The following is a 17,218-nucleotide window of genomic DNA, read 5'->3' as shown; positions in this document are numbered from 1 at the left end:
ACGTCAGGAGTCAGGAAGTCTGAGTCCCAGCATGGGTTTCTCCCAAACCTGTGAGACCCTGGGCAACTCCCTTTTCCTCTCCGCCCCTTGGGTTTCACTTCCATAGCAGGACACAATGACATCTGAAACGTCCTTCAACAATAAAACTGTGGTTCCGCAGAAGTGTGTTTTAACCTTCAAAAGGCTGTCACCCCAAACATGAAACCAGCCAACTTATGTGCCTTGAGTGAAGAGGTGGTGTGAGCTGGGTAGGTAGAATGAGAAATGAGGGATACTGCCTGGGTTACACAGAAAACCTTCCGAGTGGGAGTTGAGGGCAAACACCTTTGACCCCAGCACTTAGGAGACAGAGGCAGGCAGTTCTCTGAGCTCAAAGCCAATCTGATCTGCCTACGGTTTCAAGTCAGCCAGGGCTTCACAGAGAAACCATGACTTGGGAAAACAAAGCAAACCAAAACTTCCTATTATTCAGCAGACCAAGAACTGGGGCAGGAAATGCTGGGAAACGTTGAGTTCCCAGCCGTGAAGAAATGGCAAGAACTAGCTAGCTGGGCAACCACATGTTACACCTGAAGATTTCTGTGTTTCAAACTTGGTCTTGTTTTCACCAGTGCTAGGAGGTTGAAACAGGGCTAGATCTAATTGGGACCATGCGATAATGATTAATGAAATAAACCAGTCAGCTCCAGTCTCTAGCCTTCTCACTCTTCAAGTTACGCTCAGCCCCTCTCCAATGCTGATGTCTACTTTCATGTTCACAAACAAGCTTGGGTCATCCATGGCCAGGGTGTAGGGAGAAGATGGAAGCCAGTGGGAACCACATGGAAGCTGGCACACCGTACCAATCTTCTCCAGGCTAGGGGCAGCCACGATCTCTTTCTAACTCCCTTGCAGGTCCCCAGGCACTCCTGGCAGCTGTCACCAGACAGGCAGTTTAGTCTCCCACACAAGAAGGAACCCTGGGACTATTAAACCACAACCTTGGGGGATGGTCGGTGACTCTGTTCAGAGCCCCCAGCAAGGTGCAAGCTGACAGGCTACTGTGTCCTATCTAGGCTGCGTCTATGGTTCACAAGGAGCAACCAGTCCAGGTAAGCTAAGTGAGGGGAAGGAAGCAGAAAACCCCCCACTACTGTTCAATATCTGCAGTGTTCCACTCCCACATTCAAACTGATCCAGTTTTTAAAAATCAACTTAGATACACCTCTTTAAGACTTCTATTCAGAAATTCAGCTCGAGGCACTGTGAGCTCTTTGGACAGTTTAAATAAATTGTCTTTTCTAGTTCTGTGTGTACACAATAAGAAGGTATCAATCAATAAGAAGGGTATTTTCCTGATGGTGAAAGATATTTAGTTTGGCCAGATTCCAGAACCTTCTCACTTAGTTGCTTTGTGTGTGTGTGTGTGTGTGTGTGTGTGTGTGTGTGTGTGTGTAAGCAATCTCCCTTAGATATTCATGAGAAGTGTCCCTTTAATAATCAGCATTTTTATATTGTAGTCTCTGACAAAATATCTACTCCAGTCTTCCCAAACATGAGCCCCACTTTCCAGGTAAAGTGGAGGTTCGGGGAGGTGAGGCACTCACCCCAAGTCACACAGCTAGAAACAGAGCCAGTAAAGCACGCACATCCATTCCTCCCCCACGCCTTGGCTGCCTCATGCAGGCTCCCAGTCTGAGAAAGGACCCACCATTCACCTACCTCTCAGCTTCCTGCTCTGAACTCTGCTGCTTGCTCTCGAAGGCATTGAAGCTGCTCATGTCCACGTAGCCGTCGTTTTCATTTGCGGTGGACAGGGCTCTACTCTGTTCTTCAAAGAGCTTTGTGAAAGTGCCCGTCCTCGCCGGCCTGCGAGGTGGGATCTGGATGTTCTCGTAATCTGAGTTCATGGCTGGAATGTTCTCATAGTCTGAAGTGTCAGCATTGGGAAATGAGATGGACCGTGGCTTGGTGAGGGGCAGAGGCAGAAATGGCGGCCGGGAGCGGTCTTCGAAGGACTCCACTCTGGACACTGTCCTGCTGAAGGGGACGCCTTTCCTCTTGCTGTCCCTGTAGAAGATGAGGGAGGCCGGAGAGTCAGAGGCCCGGAGCTTTCCTGTGTGGCACTTGAGCTGGGGTGAGTTGCTGAGGCTTCTGCGGTCAAGTTCCAGGACCCTGGCTGGACCATGGTAGCTGGACTCGGAGGAGGACCTGGAAGACGACAGACTCATGTCCACGTGCACCTTGCTCTCTGTCTTCTTCCTGAATGTCAGCTCCAGGAAGCGTTTGAAGGAGGACTTCTTCTTCTTGGAGGCTTTTTCCAAGGTGTCTCCATCTATCAGGAGTGAGGGCGAGCTTTTAGTGATGGGTCTCTTCGTGATGCAGGCCAAGTCGAAAGGGGGCGGGATGTCAACCACAGAGGACGGTGTGGAGGTGCCACTGGAAGGCAGGTGGCTACGCTGTGAGAAGCTACCGGAGGAGCCAATGGCACCTGGCAGAGAGAGGTTGTCCTCTTTCCTCCTCACACGGTGCATGTCCAGCCCGGCTCCCTCTGGTTCCCGGAACATGGACAGGGGACTCTCCCGGCCTTCTACAGAGAAGGATCTTGGGTAGAGAGTGAATGCTCTGGGCTTGGCTGGCAAGGCCCGGAGAGATTCAGAAGGCTTTCCCTCCGGCAATATACCTATCTTTCTCACCTCATCACCAGTATCTCTGATGCCCATGGCTGATGAACAGGCTTCTGGTCCTGTTTCTTCTAGAACAGTTTCTGGAACGTGACCAGCCACCTTCCCAGAGTGAGGCCGGGCCCTTGTGGCAATATTCTTCCTGTCCACTGGAACCTGTCCCCCGTCAGAGTCCCCTTCCTCCCATGTACTGTACCCACTCAGAGTGCCTGATGCAGCCTGGGTGTCTGACTGTGCTCCCTCTCCAAGGCTTAGCAAGCCAACTCCCATCACGTAGGGACTGCTGAGCGCGTCATCCATGGGATCCTCATTCTCTGGCACGACTACCACCTCAGGGACCGGGGCCTCCTCTCCAGATCCATCTTGCAAGGAATCACCCTGGCTCAGTGAGGGGCCAATACCAGGAACCTCCTCTACACAGATCTTGCACACTGACTCTTGCCCCTTGTCCGACTCAGCAAGGGAACCGCTGTTATTACAGAAGGAGGTGCTCTCTGTTGGGAAAAGCTCATAGGGGTTCTCTGTGAGTGTGGGTGAGCAATCCTCCTCCACACTGTCACTCTCAAAGGGAATGATCTGGCAGTTCTCCTCAGCAGGATCCTCTTGCACACGGTCTCCATCCTCCCCATGATCCTCTCCCGCCTGCATGGTGGCTGCTGCAGTTTCTCTGTTGTTGGTGTCTTCTTCACAATTGGGTGGTTCGTCCCGGGCTATCTGATCCTCACCTTCTGCAGCATCTACAGAGTCCTCCTCAAAGACCTCAGGGCTGTCCGTTGCTGCCTCTTGCTCCTGGACATCTGGGGATACCTCACTCTCAGGGGATCCCATGCTGGCATCCTCTGTGTCCTGACCAGTATCCTGATTGGGTTTCCCGAGTTCTGTGTTGTTACAGATGTCTTCGCTATCCTCATCTACCTCCCCAGGAGTCTCAGGAAGGCCTGGCTCCCAACAAGGAACTTCAGGGGACTGAGAGCAGACATGTGTGAGGACGACCTCATTGAGGAAGGGCTCCCCTCCATCCCAAGGTGCCCTGTCATCACGGTTGTGCACGCACTCCTTCGCCTCCTCCTCTTCTCCCTCCTCCTCGCTCATGGGATGCTCCTCCACACCGGGGTCCTGACCACAGTCCTCCTCGCCTTTCTCACCGTCTCTGCTTGGTGCTCCTTCACCTGGGGCCGTTGGGGTCCCATCTGTCTCTAGATCATGATCACAGTCTTCTTCATCTTCCAGAGCGTGGTCCACGCCTTCCTCACTGTCTCTGCTCGGTGCCTCTTCATCTGGAGCTGCCAGGTCCCTCTCAGTTCCCGTCTGCTCCGTACCATGCTCCTGGGCTTCCCCCTCAAACCCCTGCTTCTCAGTAGCTCTATCTGTGAGGGCATCGTCTCTCTGTGGAGCCCTGGGCACCATGATGTACTGCTCATCAGTCTCCAACTCCAAGCAGTTCAGGGTGGAGTGGTGTCCATCGTACAAGCTCGGGTCCTCGCAGAGCAGCCTCCCATTGCTGCATTTGCTGAGGCTGTTGTTCAGGTACACACCAGCTCCATACTCACTGGGGCCAGCCAACCTGGGCTTAGGAGCAATGGGGGGTTTGGGGCCCCTGGACATGGAGTTGGGACTGGGGAAACTGTTAGGCCTCTGTGAGGCGGGAAACTTGGCTGGTGGTGTGGAAGGATTGGTGGTAACCTTTGGCTTGGGAGCAACTGGTGGTTTTGGTGAATCTATAGGGCAAAAACAGAGAAAAGGAGAAGAAACATAATTAACTTATGCTTAAAATCTTTTCACACAGCCTGGTGAAGGAAGGATGGAGGAGAGTCCCCATGTGTGACTTGTCTCAGACTTTCGTCCCTTTCCCCACATCCTTGAAATTCTTTAGCGGGGATGGGGATGTAACCTAATTAATAGAATGCTTGCCTAGCATAGTGACTTCAAGGCCAGCCTGGGCTACATGAAATCCTATCTGAAGCACAGAAAGTCCTTGACCTAATATTAGCAGTTCATTCTATGAATGGGGGAACAGGGCTTCCTCCACAGTCCAGCTAACAAGGATCAGCTGAACAAAATATTGTGTACCTTGAACAATGTGCCAAGGTCTTTTCATTCATTCACCAGAAACTACTGATTGATTGATTGATCTCTGTGTGTCCTGCCACCATGAGAAAAAGGATGAACTTGAAGGTCAGGCTCCCAGGGTCCTCACAGAGCTGGTATTCATCAACACCCTAACCAAGTCAGCCAGGCCAACACTGCAGAGGAGAGAGAGAGAGAAGGAGAGAGAGAGAGAGAGAGAGAGAGAGAGAGAGAGAGAGAGAGAGAGAGACAGAGACAGAGACAGAGAGAGACAGACAGAGACAGAGACAGACAGAGACAGAAACAGAGAGACAGAGACAGAGAGACAGAGACAGAGAGTGACAGAGAGAGCTGCAGCTATGCCAAGCTAAGGTTGAATAGCCATCACTTCATCTGTTCACAAATGACACACCAAGGACATATGACATACGATCCTGTTACGACCTTTGACTGAGGAAGCTTGCATATTTCTGGAGTATCCAGCCAGCACCCCCCCCCCAATGTCATGGAAGAAAGAAAATGGTGTGTACCAACATGGGTAGCTTCCAAACACTGTGACCTTCATGGATGCTGGGGCACATAGACTGGTGGCTAAAAGGGATGTGCAGAGAACATACACATCAAAGGTTGGCCGGAGGACTGCTGTGACTATGAGGCCTCTGGGAGAAGGTGAACCCCTGAGAAGTTCTGCAGAATAGGTAGGACACATTAAGACAAGAAGCAGACCAATGGTACAGTCTCCAAGATCCGAGTCCCATATCTCTCTTGAGTAGTCGGCAGGGCCTGCTTCCAGGCCTCCCTGCCTGGTCCTTGCATCTCTGTCCAGACTTAAGTTAACTTTTCAGATATAACTCCATGCTGACGTCTTCACTTCAGAACTGAAGCTGAGTCCCTCCTTCCTCAGACAGGCCTCATCTTCAGTCTAGCCTTGCTGAGGTCTGGGCATGATGGCAGCTCCAGATGTCTGCACAGTCCTGACTCAGGAGATGTAACAGAGGGCTGGGGTTTTCTATCACATCAAGTCTCTTCCTCAGCATTAAGCCCACTTCTATGTTTTAGCCATTACTACCTGCAGCTCTAATCGAGGGGCACATCTGTCACTACCTGTGACATTTACAAAGTCTTTCTCTGTAGCCTAGGCTGGCCTCGAACTCATGTTCCTCCTGCCTCAGTCTCCTGAGTCTGTAAATGCAGGCGTATGACACCATGCCCAGCTCCTTACATGTGTTTAGCCTTCTCACAGCCATGTTGTAAAATACATGTCAGGTGTGGGATCCATACTAAATACCCCACCTACTCAAGAACCTGAGGCAGGAGGATCATTTAAGCCCAAAGGTTCAGCATCTGGCTTGGATAACTCAGAGAAACCTCAGCTTAAAAAAAAAAGTAAAATAGAAGTAGGTGAAAGTCACTTTAACAATCTAATTTACTTAGTGGGGGGCATGGTGGCACACACCTTTAATCCCAGTGCTCAAAGGTAGACAGATCTCTGTTAGTTCAAAACCAGCCTGGTCTGTATAGAGAATTCCTGGCCCACAAGGTTACATAGTGGAACTCTGTCTCAAATGCAAGCAGCAACAATAACAAAAAACACAACATATTTTACTGGACTCGGTGTATCCAAATGCCATAGGGCATAGTATCCATGCTTGTAATCCCAGAGGCAGAGACAGAAGCAGAAGCAGAGGCAGAGGCAGAGGCAGAGGCAGAGGCAGAGGCAGAGGCAGAGGCAGAGGCAGAGGCAGAGGCAGAGGCAGAGGCAGAGGCAGAGGCAGAGGCAGAGGCAGAGGCAGAGGCAGAGGCAGAGGCAGAGGCAGAGGCAGAGGCAGAGGCAGAGGCAGAGGCAGAGGCAGAGGCAGAGGCAGAGGCAGAGGCAGAGGAGGCAGAGGAAGGTTTTTGTGGGAGATGATTTAGCCCAGCTGCAGGCTAAGTTAGAGGTTCTAAGAACAGTTGAGCTAGCGTGGTTGGGAGGTTCGGTGTACGACATGCACTTGACAGGGTGTTTCTGACTTGCGATGGATTTATGGGAAGGTAACTCCATTGTGAATTAAGGAGCAGCTATAGTTATTTTGAATGAGCTAGTCGACATTTCTTTCACAAGAAGACTTAGAAGTGGAATAGAGTATCTCCCTTAATAGCTACATGTCTGGGGCTCAGTACTGATTTGGATCTCTCTGTGGCCTGTCCCATGCCTTAATTCCAGTGTGTAAAGCCAAAGACAGTATCACGATCCACAAACACTAGGGCACTATCACACAGAGGGCAAAGTTGCATGTTCAAGACAGCACAGATTCTGTGATGCTCATGAGTGTCTAATGGGTAGTCTGCTCACCAGTGCAGGCTGTTATGTCAGGGTGCAGGAGGAGGCTAAAAGGCAAGAGAGAAAAAAGACACCACTATCAAAGGCCTCATCGAAGTTCTACTCTTCCCTAGATCATCAACATCAACCCTCAAGCCTACTCAGGTGTCAGAACTACCAGAGTTATCAAGCCCAGACAATTCCTGGTTGAGAAAAAATATTCATCAACTTGGTAAACACACATACACCACACACACACACACACACACACACACACACAATTGGAGTATAACAAGATAAGTTCTGGCCACTGGTCATTGTAGGAGAACTGGGTTCAAACCCTGATTTGGCCACTTAGGAAGTGAATCTCAGTTTTACCATCTGTAAAATGGGGACAACATATAGCTTCCCTTAGGGGTTCTGTGAAGATAGATGATATACACAGAGGAGAGAAGTGCCTCCTATCTGGCATTTGCGTGAGAGGAACTGTTCACACAGGAGTACCTATTGCTGCTGGTTAGGGCATTCTCCTGCGCCAACCCCATCCTTCCAACATGAGTGCAGCCCTATCTGGTATACTTCTTGATAGCAGTTGCCTGCTGACAACAGCAGGTGTTAGATGTTGGCATGACTTATTCTTCAGGGGTGGAGACTCTCATTTCTCACCCTTAACAGGTGGCATTTCACACGGACACTATGAGACGTGACTGAGGAACCGACAGGCTGTGAAAAATGACTGTCACCCTGGCTGCATTGCCCCCGCTCCCAACCTATCCTTCATCCAATCAAGCTATTGATCTGTAGGTACCCGTTCCTTGAAAAAGGTTATGGTAGAGTCTGAGCCATGATCCTGCAAGAAAATGCCTTCTGCACGGGAGCCCAGGGACTGATAAGGACTCAGCGTCTCTCCTGCATTCAGTGCTGAAGTCACAGTGCTTCCGCAAGTCCCCTCTGAGATCAAGAGATGCTGCTGGTCTGGCATCAAAAACACTTTGACTTGTCCCTCACTGGCAGTTGGCTGGTGCGAGGTCACTCGGTGGGTGCAGAGCAGACCTAGACCGAACCTCAGTTTCCTACTTCCAAGTCCAGCCATCCACCCACTGCCTCTCCTTTTCCTCACAGAACATCTCCCCTACAGTGGAACCCCAGGAACCCTGGTGTCAGTGAGAAGGGTAAAGGCCAGGGACACTGAGGCAGAGAAACAAGGGGCAGCTTGTCAGGTGAGGTGTGTGTCAGTGCAGCATCTGAGTCCAACTAGAGTGTGATTCCAATTAATTCTCACTCAAGTCTGTTCTCCAGATCCATGGGATGATATATACTGTACTCCAATCCTGTGTGGGGCCCTAGTCTAGAGTCTCTAGACATACCAACCAACAAACCCTTCTGGTCTCACTGAGGGGACATGAGAGATGTAGAAAAGAAAGGAGAAGCTGGGACTCATTTGTGTGTCCAAAAGACAAGAGGGAAGCCAGCACTTTTGGGAGGGAAGACTGGGAAAAGGAGGGGTACAGAAGATGAGGCTCAGGGATACCTGAAGCTTTTTCTCAGGGCCTTAAGGAACACTGTAAGCAGCAGAACTTAAACAGGAGGACACATGCAGGCAGGCAGGCAGACAAATGGACAGATGGGCAGACGGACAGACAGATGGACTAAACACTCTGAAATGGGTGGGCATGATGAGGGACATAAGGGAAGTTCTCACACTATTCCAGACCAGCCACAGTGATGGAGCCTGGACCAGGCTGGGACAACAAGGAGTCAGATTCCAATGGTGAAATAGAACTAGGAGGGATGGTGTGAACATGGGACAGATGTGGATGTGGAAGAAAGATAAGTTCCCAGATAAAGAAATGATAATAAAAAGAAGTTTAAGCCTGAGAACCCATAAGGGTAACATCAGGCCAACTCATTTACAACAGCCAAGATGGCCAGGGTTGGAAAGGGAGACCCAGAGCTTCTGTGTGCACAAGTTCAAGTGAGTTACTTATTATACACCTAGTGGGGACGTCCAACAGGGCTCTGGGCTCCAGGGGCAGGCCTGTCACAGGTAGACATTGTGGGTGTGATGTAAGTCATGGACAGGGAGAAGTGGGACCCAGGAAGGAGTCCTAGCAGCCCTGACCAACAAAGGAGACCGAGGAGGGTGAAAGGGATGCACAGGAGTGCACAGGGGACAGCCTGGCTTGCTCCTGCCCGCCACCCTGGAGGGAAAGTTCTGCTTTCAGGGTGGGGTTTGCTATCTTGATGGACATGCTAAGGGACTGGGGTCATAATGAGAGAAGACCCAGAGCCAGAGAAGTCGGCAGCAGTGACAGTGTGTGCAGAGCCCAGAGACATCAACAACGGGCTTTCAGGGTTGGGCGCATCCCAGTGGCTGAGCTTTGGGGCCCGAGAGGTACAGGTGAAGCCAACACTGGATTGTTTCTCTGGAATGAGCTGAACTTCCTGGTTGTGGCTCCAAACATGGACCTGGCTGGTGCATCCTTTGCCAACCTGAGAGCCTCCTCTCTCCCTGCAGGTAATATGCCCAATCCCAGTCACCAAAGCCCACGACACCTGGTGATTTGTCACACTTGAGGATAGTGCAAAGGCAGAGCATCCCCTCAGTCAAAATGCTAACTAGTGGATGGGCTGAGAAAGAAAGAACATTTTTCTATAGCGCCTGATGATACAAATCACTCCCGGTTGGCTGCTGGTACTAGCTGCTATTTTCTCTCTCGGTTTTAATTAAATATCTGTCACTCACACATTCATGCTTGCTGCTCCCTCACAGCCATGCAGGAGTCAGGTTAGATGGAGTCTGGGAAGGAGCCCTGGACGGGGAGCCCGGGAGCCTAAGCCTCCATTCCTGGCTAAGCCACTAACTGGAGATGTCTCCTTAGCCAAGTTTCTCCCCTTCCCATGCCTCAGTTTCTCTACCTGTAGAGTGAAGGGCTGGACCTAAAAGTTAAGCTCCCCAGTTCTCCCAACTCAGGGGGTTTCTTGTAGCATCTTTTGACACTCTGATTGCTGTCCCCAAGTCTGTGTTCCCTGCCATTCCCTCTGCTCCCCCTGGAGCAGCACTTATGACCATATGTTGCAAGAACAATTATCTTCTAATTTCACCTTGCAATGCATCTTAATTTAACATCCATTCCTAGGCGACTGCTGGAAAGTCCAAGCCAAGCCTGCTGGTTTCTAATTAGGCTGCTGTTAAGTGTGTCCAGTGATCCACAACAGGGCACTTCCCAGGAAGACAGTGGGAGACAGAGTGGGGTCTGGAACCAGCCCTTCCACTTACAGCTGTGTCGTCAGACACATACATCCCCTGCCTCTGGAAGCCACTGCTTCCTTTCTGGGCAAAGAAAGAACTATTCCCCCTTTCATGGAACTATTGAGAGTTCGAGGAAATTAACAGACACAATACACTTGACAATGTCAAGAGGCAAACATCCCCCATGTGCCAAGTTGGGCCTGGATTTAAAAACAAGATGGCTCTCAAACTGGATGGCCTGTGTTTCGATCCTGTCTTGGCCCCTGAACAGGTCAGTATAGCTCAAGTTTCCATCATCGGGTTGCTGTTGATGTTAACTAGACTGACAGAAAGAATACATGGTAGTGTTGACTAGCCCATTAGAAGTTCCTGGGGAATGCAGGTTAGTGTTAGTGGTCTCTTATGACGGACCCTGTTCCGCTCACTTTATTGTTAGTTAATAGTGACAAGTCTGAGACGGATCTTTGTCAGCTAGATAAACTGAGGGACAGCAGTTAAGAAACTGCTCGAGGTCACATAAGCATTTGGTAGCTCTGAGATCCAGCCCCAGGGGCTCCTGGAGTATGAGATCAGGAGGCAGGGAGCATGGCGTCCACCGGTCACCACGGAAGGCTATCATAGTGAAAAGGAAATCTTGTCTATAGAGACAAACTACCAGACAGCTAGATCTAAAAGTGCCTGCTGCAAAGGCTTCCTGGGGCCAAATCTACATCTAAATCTGTTCTGTTTCCCTCCACCCTCCAGACTTGTAGGACAGGAGGGCCTGCTCCAGCTTCATGCAGGAAAATCTGGGAAAGCGGGACTGGTTCTCCCCATTGTTACCAAGCTGTTTTGTTAAGAGAGTGGGGAAAGCCAGCCTAGCTCTGTCCAGACCACCACCTTCCCCAGACAGCAGTGGATAGCCAGCCCCTGGGACCCTGCTCCAGGCTTCTCCACTCCTATACCTTGACTCTCCTCCTTTTGCCACACGCCCCCGCCCCAATTCTGTGACTCACATTAATTACCAGATGCCTGCACCCTCAGCAACACCAATGCCTGGACATAGGGAGGTGGCTGCCCTACTCCACAGTCTGTTGTAAGACCAGCCCAATGTCTCTTGCCGCACCTTGCTCCCAAGACAATGACTGTTTTCAGTAAAACACTCTTAAAAAGAAAAAGTCCCAACTGCCCCCACCCCCGCCCCTCACACACACATCACCACCACCAACAGCAGCAGCAGTTACAGCAGCAGGATATGGTTCCAAGACAGTCAAAATGGTGGCTTCCTGTTTCTTTGGGGATGTGTGTTGGGAAGTGTGGCATTGAACAGGGTGCTTGGTGAGGAAGGGGTTCCTTTTCTGCTCAATGATAGCAGTAAAAGAAAACAGGGCGCAACTGCATGGAGCAGGTAGGTCTCAGAATTACTACCCAGCACACTCTCATCTTCGAGAACTTTCCTGTGCACAGCAGCTGAGAATCCAGTTTCCAGGCACCGCCCATCTGACTGAGGCTCACTCTCTCAATCTGCTAAATGGCACTCCTCAACAGAGATTGCTAAATTTCTTTGAGAATACTTTTGTGTTTCCCGGAATCCCTGACCCGGTGAAGTCTGATTCACAGACTGAGACGCGAGGGGGGAAGTGGGTAAGAGGGACGCCGATGGTCCTGGGAGTAACGGGGCCTCGGACCGGTAGTGGAGCCAGGGCAGAGGGTTTTAAGAGGGGTGCATCTAGAGGGACAGCTCGGGCTTCCTAACTCAACCAAGGAAGTCCCAGTGGGTGTCTGATGGCAGAGTGGGGTGTGTCGGGCGCTGGAGTGCCAGAACAGAATCTGGCGTCGGCGCCCCGGAGCCAAGAGCAGCCACCAAAGGGTGAATGAGAACCTGCTGGGACTCAAAGGACAGAAGAGGAAGGAGTGGGGGCTGGGGGGACACGACTAGGTCGCTTTGGGAGGAGGGGTGTCCTCGGTTTCTAAGGGGACCCTTCCTCGGGGACAACGGTGGGGTGCGTGGGACAGAACACCCGAACTCTGGGTTGCTAGAGAGGGAACCCTGGGTCCCGCAAGCTCCACTCGCAGAGCCTGCCGCCGGTGCGCCCAAGGTGGCGCGGGCTCCTACCTGCTCTGTGCATCTTCCACCGCGGAGCCGGAGGCTGGTCGCTGCGTGCTGTGCGGGTCCGTCTGTCGGAGTCCCACTGCCGCCCAGTCCACCGCGCCCGCGCCCGCCCCGGCCCGGCCCGCCCCGGGCGCAGCACTCCGCGGTAAGGCGAGGGGCGCTGGGCGCGGGGCTCGGGTTGGGCGGGGCGTCCGCTCAAGCTCGGGGCTCCAGGCTCCGGCCGCGCCTCCGCCCGCTCCTAGATGTTTCCTCCCGCTCCTGAGAGGAAGGCGCTTTTTTTCCCTTTTTTTTTTTTTTCTTCTGTGCTGTCAGAGACCAAGGGTCCCGGCGTCCCCACGCACACTTAAAGGGGCCGGGGCTATGATCAAGGAGACCAAAGGAGCTGTACAAAGCTTAGGGACAGAGACCATCTATCGCTTTATTTTCAGATTTGGATGTTCATTCAGTCTGGGCTGGGTGACCACGGAGCATTATAGCCACAAGTTCTTGTCCTCATGGAGCTCAAATGGGGAGGTCGTTGGGGACAGAAGACGAATTAAACCAACAAACATCATACATAGCACCCTGGCTGTGAGGAAGCCCAGTTGAGGCTCCCCACCGCCAGAACCCATGGGGAGTGTGCGAAATGCGCATTCTTTCGCCTGGCACCGGACTCAGAATCAGAGCAACTGCAAGGACTTTCTGAGGAAGCCAAAGTCTGTACCCTTGAGCTGCAGAGTATGGCTGTCTCGCTGTCCATCATCTCTTGGAGATGGCTGAAAAGCGATATCTGGTTGCCGAGGGGGCTTGATTCACGCCGTACAGAGGCCCAGTATCTCCTTGGTCCTGCCCATTAATGGTAACATAGATGCCTAGGCCCTCAGGGAGCCCTGTCTGACATACACAGTCCTGCTACTTGGGACTGGAGCTCAAAGGAGGCCACCCAGTAAGAGGGGTCAACCAAACAAGAGGTGAAGGAAATTACTTAGGGGAACTTGAGGCATGAAAAGGTTTGACACGTTGGAGGAGGATCAGTCGGGGTGGGCTTGTCCCTGAATGGCCTCTGTTTTCCCTACTGTACAATTAAGAACTGAATTTGAATCTTAAAAATGACCTTTTCATCCCAGAGCCACCACACCAGACACCTAAGCCTCCAGCCCTTGGAGAAATACTTTTGACTCTGGAATAGAAAATTTATGTCTGGGGTCAGCGAGATGGCTCAGTGGGTAAAGAGCTTTCCGAGTAAGTGTGGAAATCAGAGTTCAGCCCCTGGAAGGAAGTGGAAGGAGAGAGCAGATTCCGAAAGTTATCTCTGGCCTCCACATGTGCATCCACCATGGCTTTGGATGCCTTTCCCCCTGACACAGGCTAACATTAAATAGATGATGACTTAAAAAATCAACAACAGCAACAGAGAAAGAAAATCTCTGCCTGGATTTCGTTACCAGTCCCTGGTAGATTCGATGACTCTGTGCGTGGTGGTTAACTGGGGAAAATGGAGGTGACAGTGGTGGAAATGGAGGTGACAGAGGTGATATTAGGAGTGAAGGGGGACATCACAGTGAAACAGAAGGACAGTAGTGGTATGCCCCAGGTGGAGAAGGTGGTAGCAGTGATCGCAGAAGCCATGGCGAAGATGGAGGACTCGTTCTCAGTGTGGGTGGCAGACTAGGTGAGGCAGAGGTGGTGAACAGGTAAGAGGGGAAGGAGCTGGTGGTGGTAGAGGTGGGGATGGAGGAGGCGATAACGGTGGTGGAAGTGGCAGAGTTGAGACAGGAAGATGGTCAAGGTGATGGGAAGGAGGGGTGGTGACAGTGGAGAGGGTATACGGGACAGAGATGGTTGTGCTTTTCCAGGTGATGGTGGAGACATTGGGCCAAGTGGTGTAAGTAGTCGAGACGACCACGCGGTGGACAGGGGCAGAGGATGTGGGAGTGGTTAAAAGATAGAGATGGCAGGAAGGGTGGATGGTAGTCGGTTAGGGTGACGAGGAGGGTGTGTGATAGAGCTGGTCGATTTGCTTAGGTTGTGGAGAGAGCTGGAGACTGTATAGATATGGAGGCTTGAAGGTGCTCTGCACGGTGGAAAGGAAGTTGATGGTAGTGCGGTCAGCTGAGTGGTGGGGATCCTGTAGGGATGGAACCGAGGAAGGCGGTAGCGGTGTTGGCGAGGGTGAGGAGATCTATGATTGAAGGTATGTGAAGCGAGTGAGCAGGTAAATCCTTTGATGCAAAAAGAAAAAAAAAAAAAGAAGGCAGTAGAATAAGCAGTAAAAGCCCAAGAGCGTAGCCTGAGCGGAGCAGGAGGGAGGCTCCTGTCCAGCCACCTCTACTGTTGATTTTGCTCTGGGGTTTATGGGGAGGGGGTCAGGGTGGGGGCAGGAAAATCCCCAGATGCTTTGCTAAGCTTTGATAAGTCCGACCCGACACTGTTGGATGTGGGATTTATGAGCACAGCCCCAAGGCCAGTTGGGAAAACCTCACAGGATTCAACTAGTTCACCTGCAGGCAGAGGGTGGTGGTTGCGGAGGAGTGACAGGCTGTGAGGGAAAGACTTGAACTCCTTTGTTTTTCCTCACAGGAGAAGATGGATTCCAAAGCCTTTGCTATGGCTCTGCAACCATCCTGCCCAGGATGATGGCTCTGTGGTTACCGGTTGAGCCTTGAGGAGTGAATTCTTCCCAAGAATCCTACGGCGACAGCATCCCCATTTCACAGATGGAAAGCTACAGTGCTTAAAGAATGGTCAGTCTCTTCTCTCTTTTTTATTTTAATTTTAAGTTTTGATTATTTTGTTGTTTTTATTTTATTTATTTATTTTGAGACAGGCTTTTTCTCCATATCCCTGGCTGTCCTGGAACTCTGTAGAGCAGTCTGATCTCAAGCTCAGAAAGTAGAGTCACCTACTGTGGAGGATGGGGTCTGTATTCTTATTATTAGCGCCTCGCCAGAGAGCATCTGCTGCCTCAGTTACCCTGGAGCTCTGGTGGGCTTGGAATGCCTGTGGCTTGCTCCAAGGCCTGACTGGGTAGCCAATCAGGTATGCTTAGAGAAGGCATGCCTCTATAAAACCCTGCCTCCTAAGTGCTGGGATTAAAGGTATGGGCCAGTACGATTCTGTCCCCACTTGTGTAAAGGAGCTTGGGAGGGCACCAGCGACACCTTGAAGGCAGCTGCCTACAGGGTGCTCAGTCTCCTGCAGACTTCTTCCTGCTCCCTCTTTCTGTTCCTCTTTCCTTCTCTCCCACTCTTCCTTTCTGGACCTTCTAGTGACAAAGCATCCCAACTCTGCAGGAGTGTCATATCACGAGGGGTTCCAAAGGAGCCATGTCTATGGCTCTGAAACATCCAAGTAACAGTCAGGTAAAAGGTCTGAGATGAGAGGACTGGGTGCAGAAGTAACTGGGGTGGACACCCACAGTGTCGTTTGGGTGAGCCCATGAGAGTGGTAACTGATGCTGTGACTCTATGCTCGACCCTCTCCATCCTGCATCCTTCTCATGGCTGCAGAAAGGGTTAGCTATAGCTCTCCCCACTGTGCATGTGAGGAAATGACACAGAGCCACAGAGCGGCAGCAGCCAGCCTGCACCCAGGATGCAAAGCTGGGGCGGAGTTGGATCTAAGTCAGTGTAGCTCCCAGGCTTGTGCCTACCACTTGCCTTCTGCCTCCTCCATTCAAGTCACCTTGGCAGATCAGAGCCAGAATCTTAAGCCCATCCTCCTTCTTACCCTCCTGGCCTTCTCTAAGCATACCTGATTGTCTACCCAGCCAGGCCCTGGGGCAGGTCACAGGCATTCCGTGCCCACCAGAACTCCAGGATAACTGTCAGATGCTCTCTGACACAGTGCTAATAATAACATAGACTCCCATCCCCCACAGCAGGTGACATTCAGACCCTACTGTGCCATAATGGTTCCCCTGAGTCCAATCTTCCTACTGGACCCTCTGAGATCCCAGGACCCCCTTCTTCCCATCAATGCCTCCCATCTTTATCCCTGTTCCACACACTCTCCACAGTAGCAAGGACTTCTTGTTCTTGTTCTTCCTCTTCCTCCTCCTGTTCTTCTTCCTCTTCTTCCTTTTCTTTCTCTTCCTTTTCCTGCTCTTCTTCCTCTTCTATATCTTCCTCCTCCTCCTCCTCCTGCTCCTCCTCTTCCTCCTCTTCTTCTCCTTCTATCTTTGGACAATCTAAGATCTATAACATATTCATGGCAGCCTAGATCCTAAGTAAGCTCTGAGATCCAGCTGCCTAAGCCACCGCCTGCAGCCCCCGCAATGACAAGTAGGTCTTAAGGCATTTTGGGTCATTTTCCATAGATAAACAAGCACTCAGGCTTTCTATACACAGGAGTGTATCTGTCACCAAGCCTTCCAGACAGTCAGTGGAACCCTTCGGGTGAACCCAGGCCACTCACTGAGCCTCAGTTTCCTCACATGAAAATAATATTTGCTGAGGACCTGTTTTGTGTATTGTGTATACACTAACTTACGAAGGCCTTTTAATGACCCCCGAAAGGAAGGAACTGCCAGTATTTTCTGTTACACAAGAGGCTACCACAGCTCAGAGGGCACGGCACACAGCTGCTCAGTGGGAAAGCTTAAGCCCAAATTTTGAGGATTGCTTTTAAACACCTGATTCTGACATTGGACCTTCCCCATCCAGTGCCCAATAAGTGATTAGGGCCATGTAAATGTCTAGTATATCATCGATGTTTCATAAATGCTTACAGATAAGATGGGACTGGGAAACAATGGCAATCATAACACCCAGGGGACAGAAATGAGCATTTATTGAGCACCTTCTGTATACTAGCATGGGTTCAGTTGAGGGTGGAGGTAGAGGGCACTGTGGAAGTACAGCAGG

The 17,218-nt window shown here is 51.2% G+C and overlaps 1 protein-coding gene and 1 long non-coding RNA gene across 3 annotated transcripts in view; one reads left to right on the top strand and one right to left on the bottom strand.

Annotated features, from left to right (window-relative positions):
- Positions 1 to 12,632, bottom strand: part of Fgd5 (FYVE, RhoGEF and PH domain containing 5) — a 97,498-nt gene extending 84,866 nt beyond the window's left edge. The window contains exons 1-2 of one of the 2 annotated variants that reach the window (XM_006236926.5): positions 12,378 to 12,632; positions 1,702 to 4,381 (exon numbers count right to left, since the gene is read on the bottom strand). In XM_006236926.5, the coding sequence (XP_006236988.1) occupies positions 1,702 to 4,381; positions 12,378 to 12,390 (2,693 nt within the window). In that variant the 5' untranslated portion in view covers positions 12,391 to 12,632. The remainder of the gene's footprint in view (positions 1 to 1,701; positions 4,382 to 12,377) is intronic. The other variant, NM_001108637.2, reaches the window with a different exon arrangement.
- Positions 11,526 to 17,218, top strand: part of LOC102554857 (uncharacterized) — a 63,950-nt gene continuing 58,257 nt past the window's right edge. Inside the window, exons 1-2 of the long non-coding RNA XR_005503741.2 lie at positions 11,526 to 11,905; positions 14,934 to 15,097. This is a non-coding gene — a long non-coding RNA (uncharacterized LOC102554857). The remainder of the gene's footprint in view (positions 11,906 to 14,933; positions 15,098 to 17,218) is intronic.

The sequence above is a fragment of the Rattus norvegicus genome, chromosome 4 (genome assembly GCF_036323735.1).
Source record: "Rattus norvegicus strain BN/NHsdMcwi chromosome 4, GRCr8, whole genome shotgun sequence".
Taxonomy (NCBI): domain Eukaryota; kingdom Metazoa; phylum Chordata; class Mammalia; order Rodentia; family Muridae; genus Rattus; species Rattus norvegicus.
The sequence above is the reverse complement of the archived record's forward strand: the minus strand, read 5'-3'. Positions and strand labels throughout refer to the sequence as shown.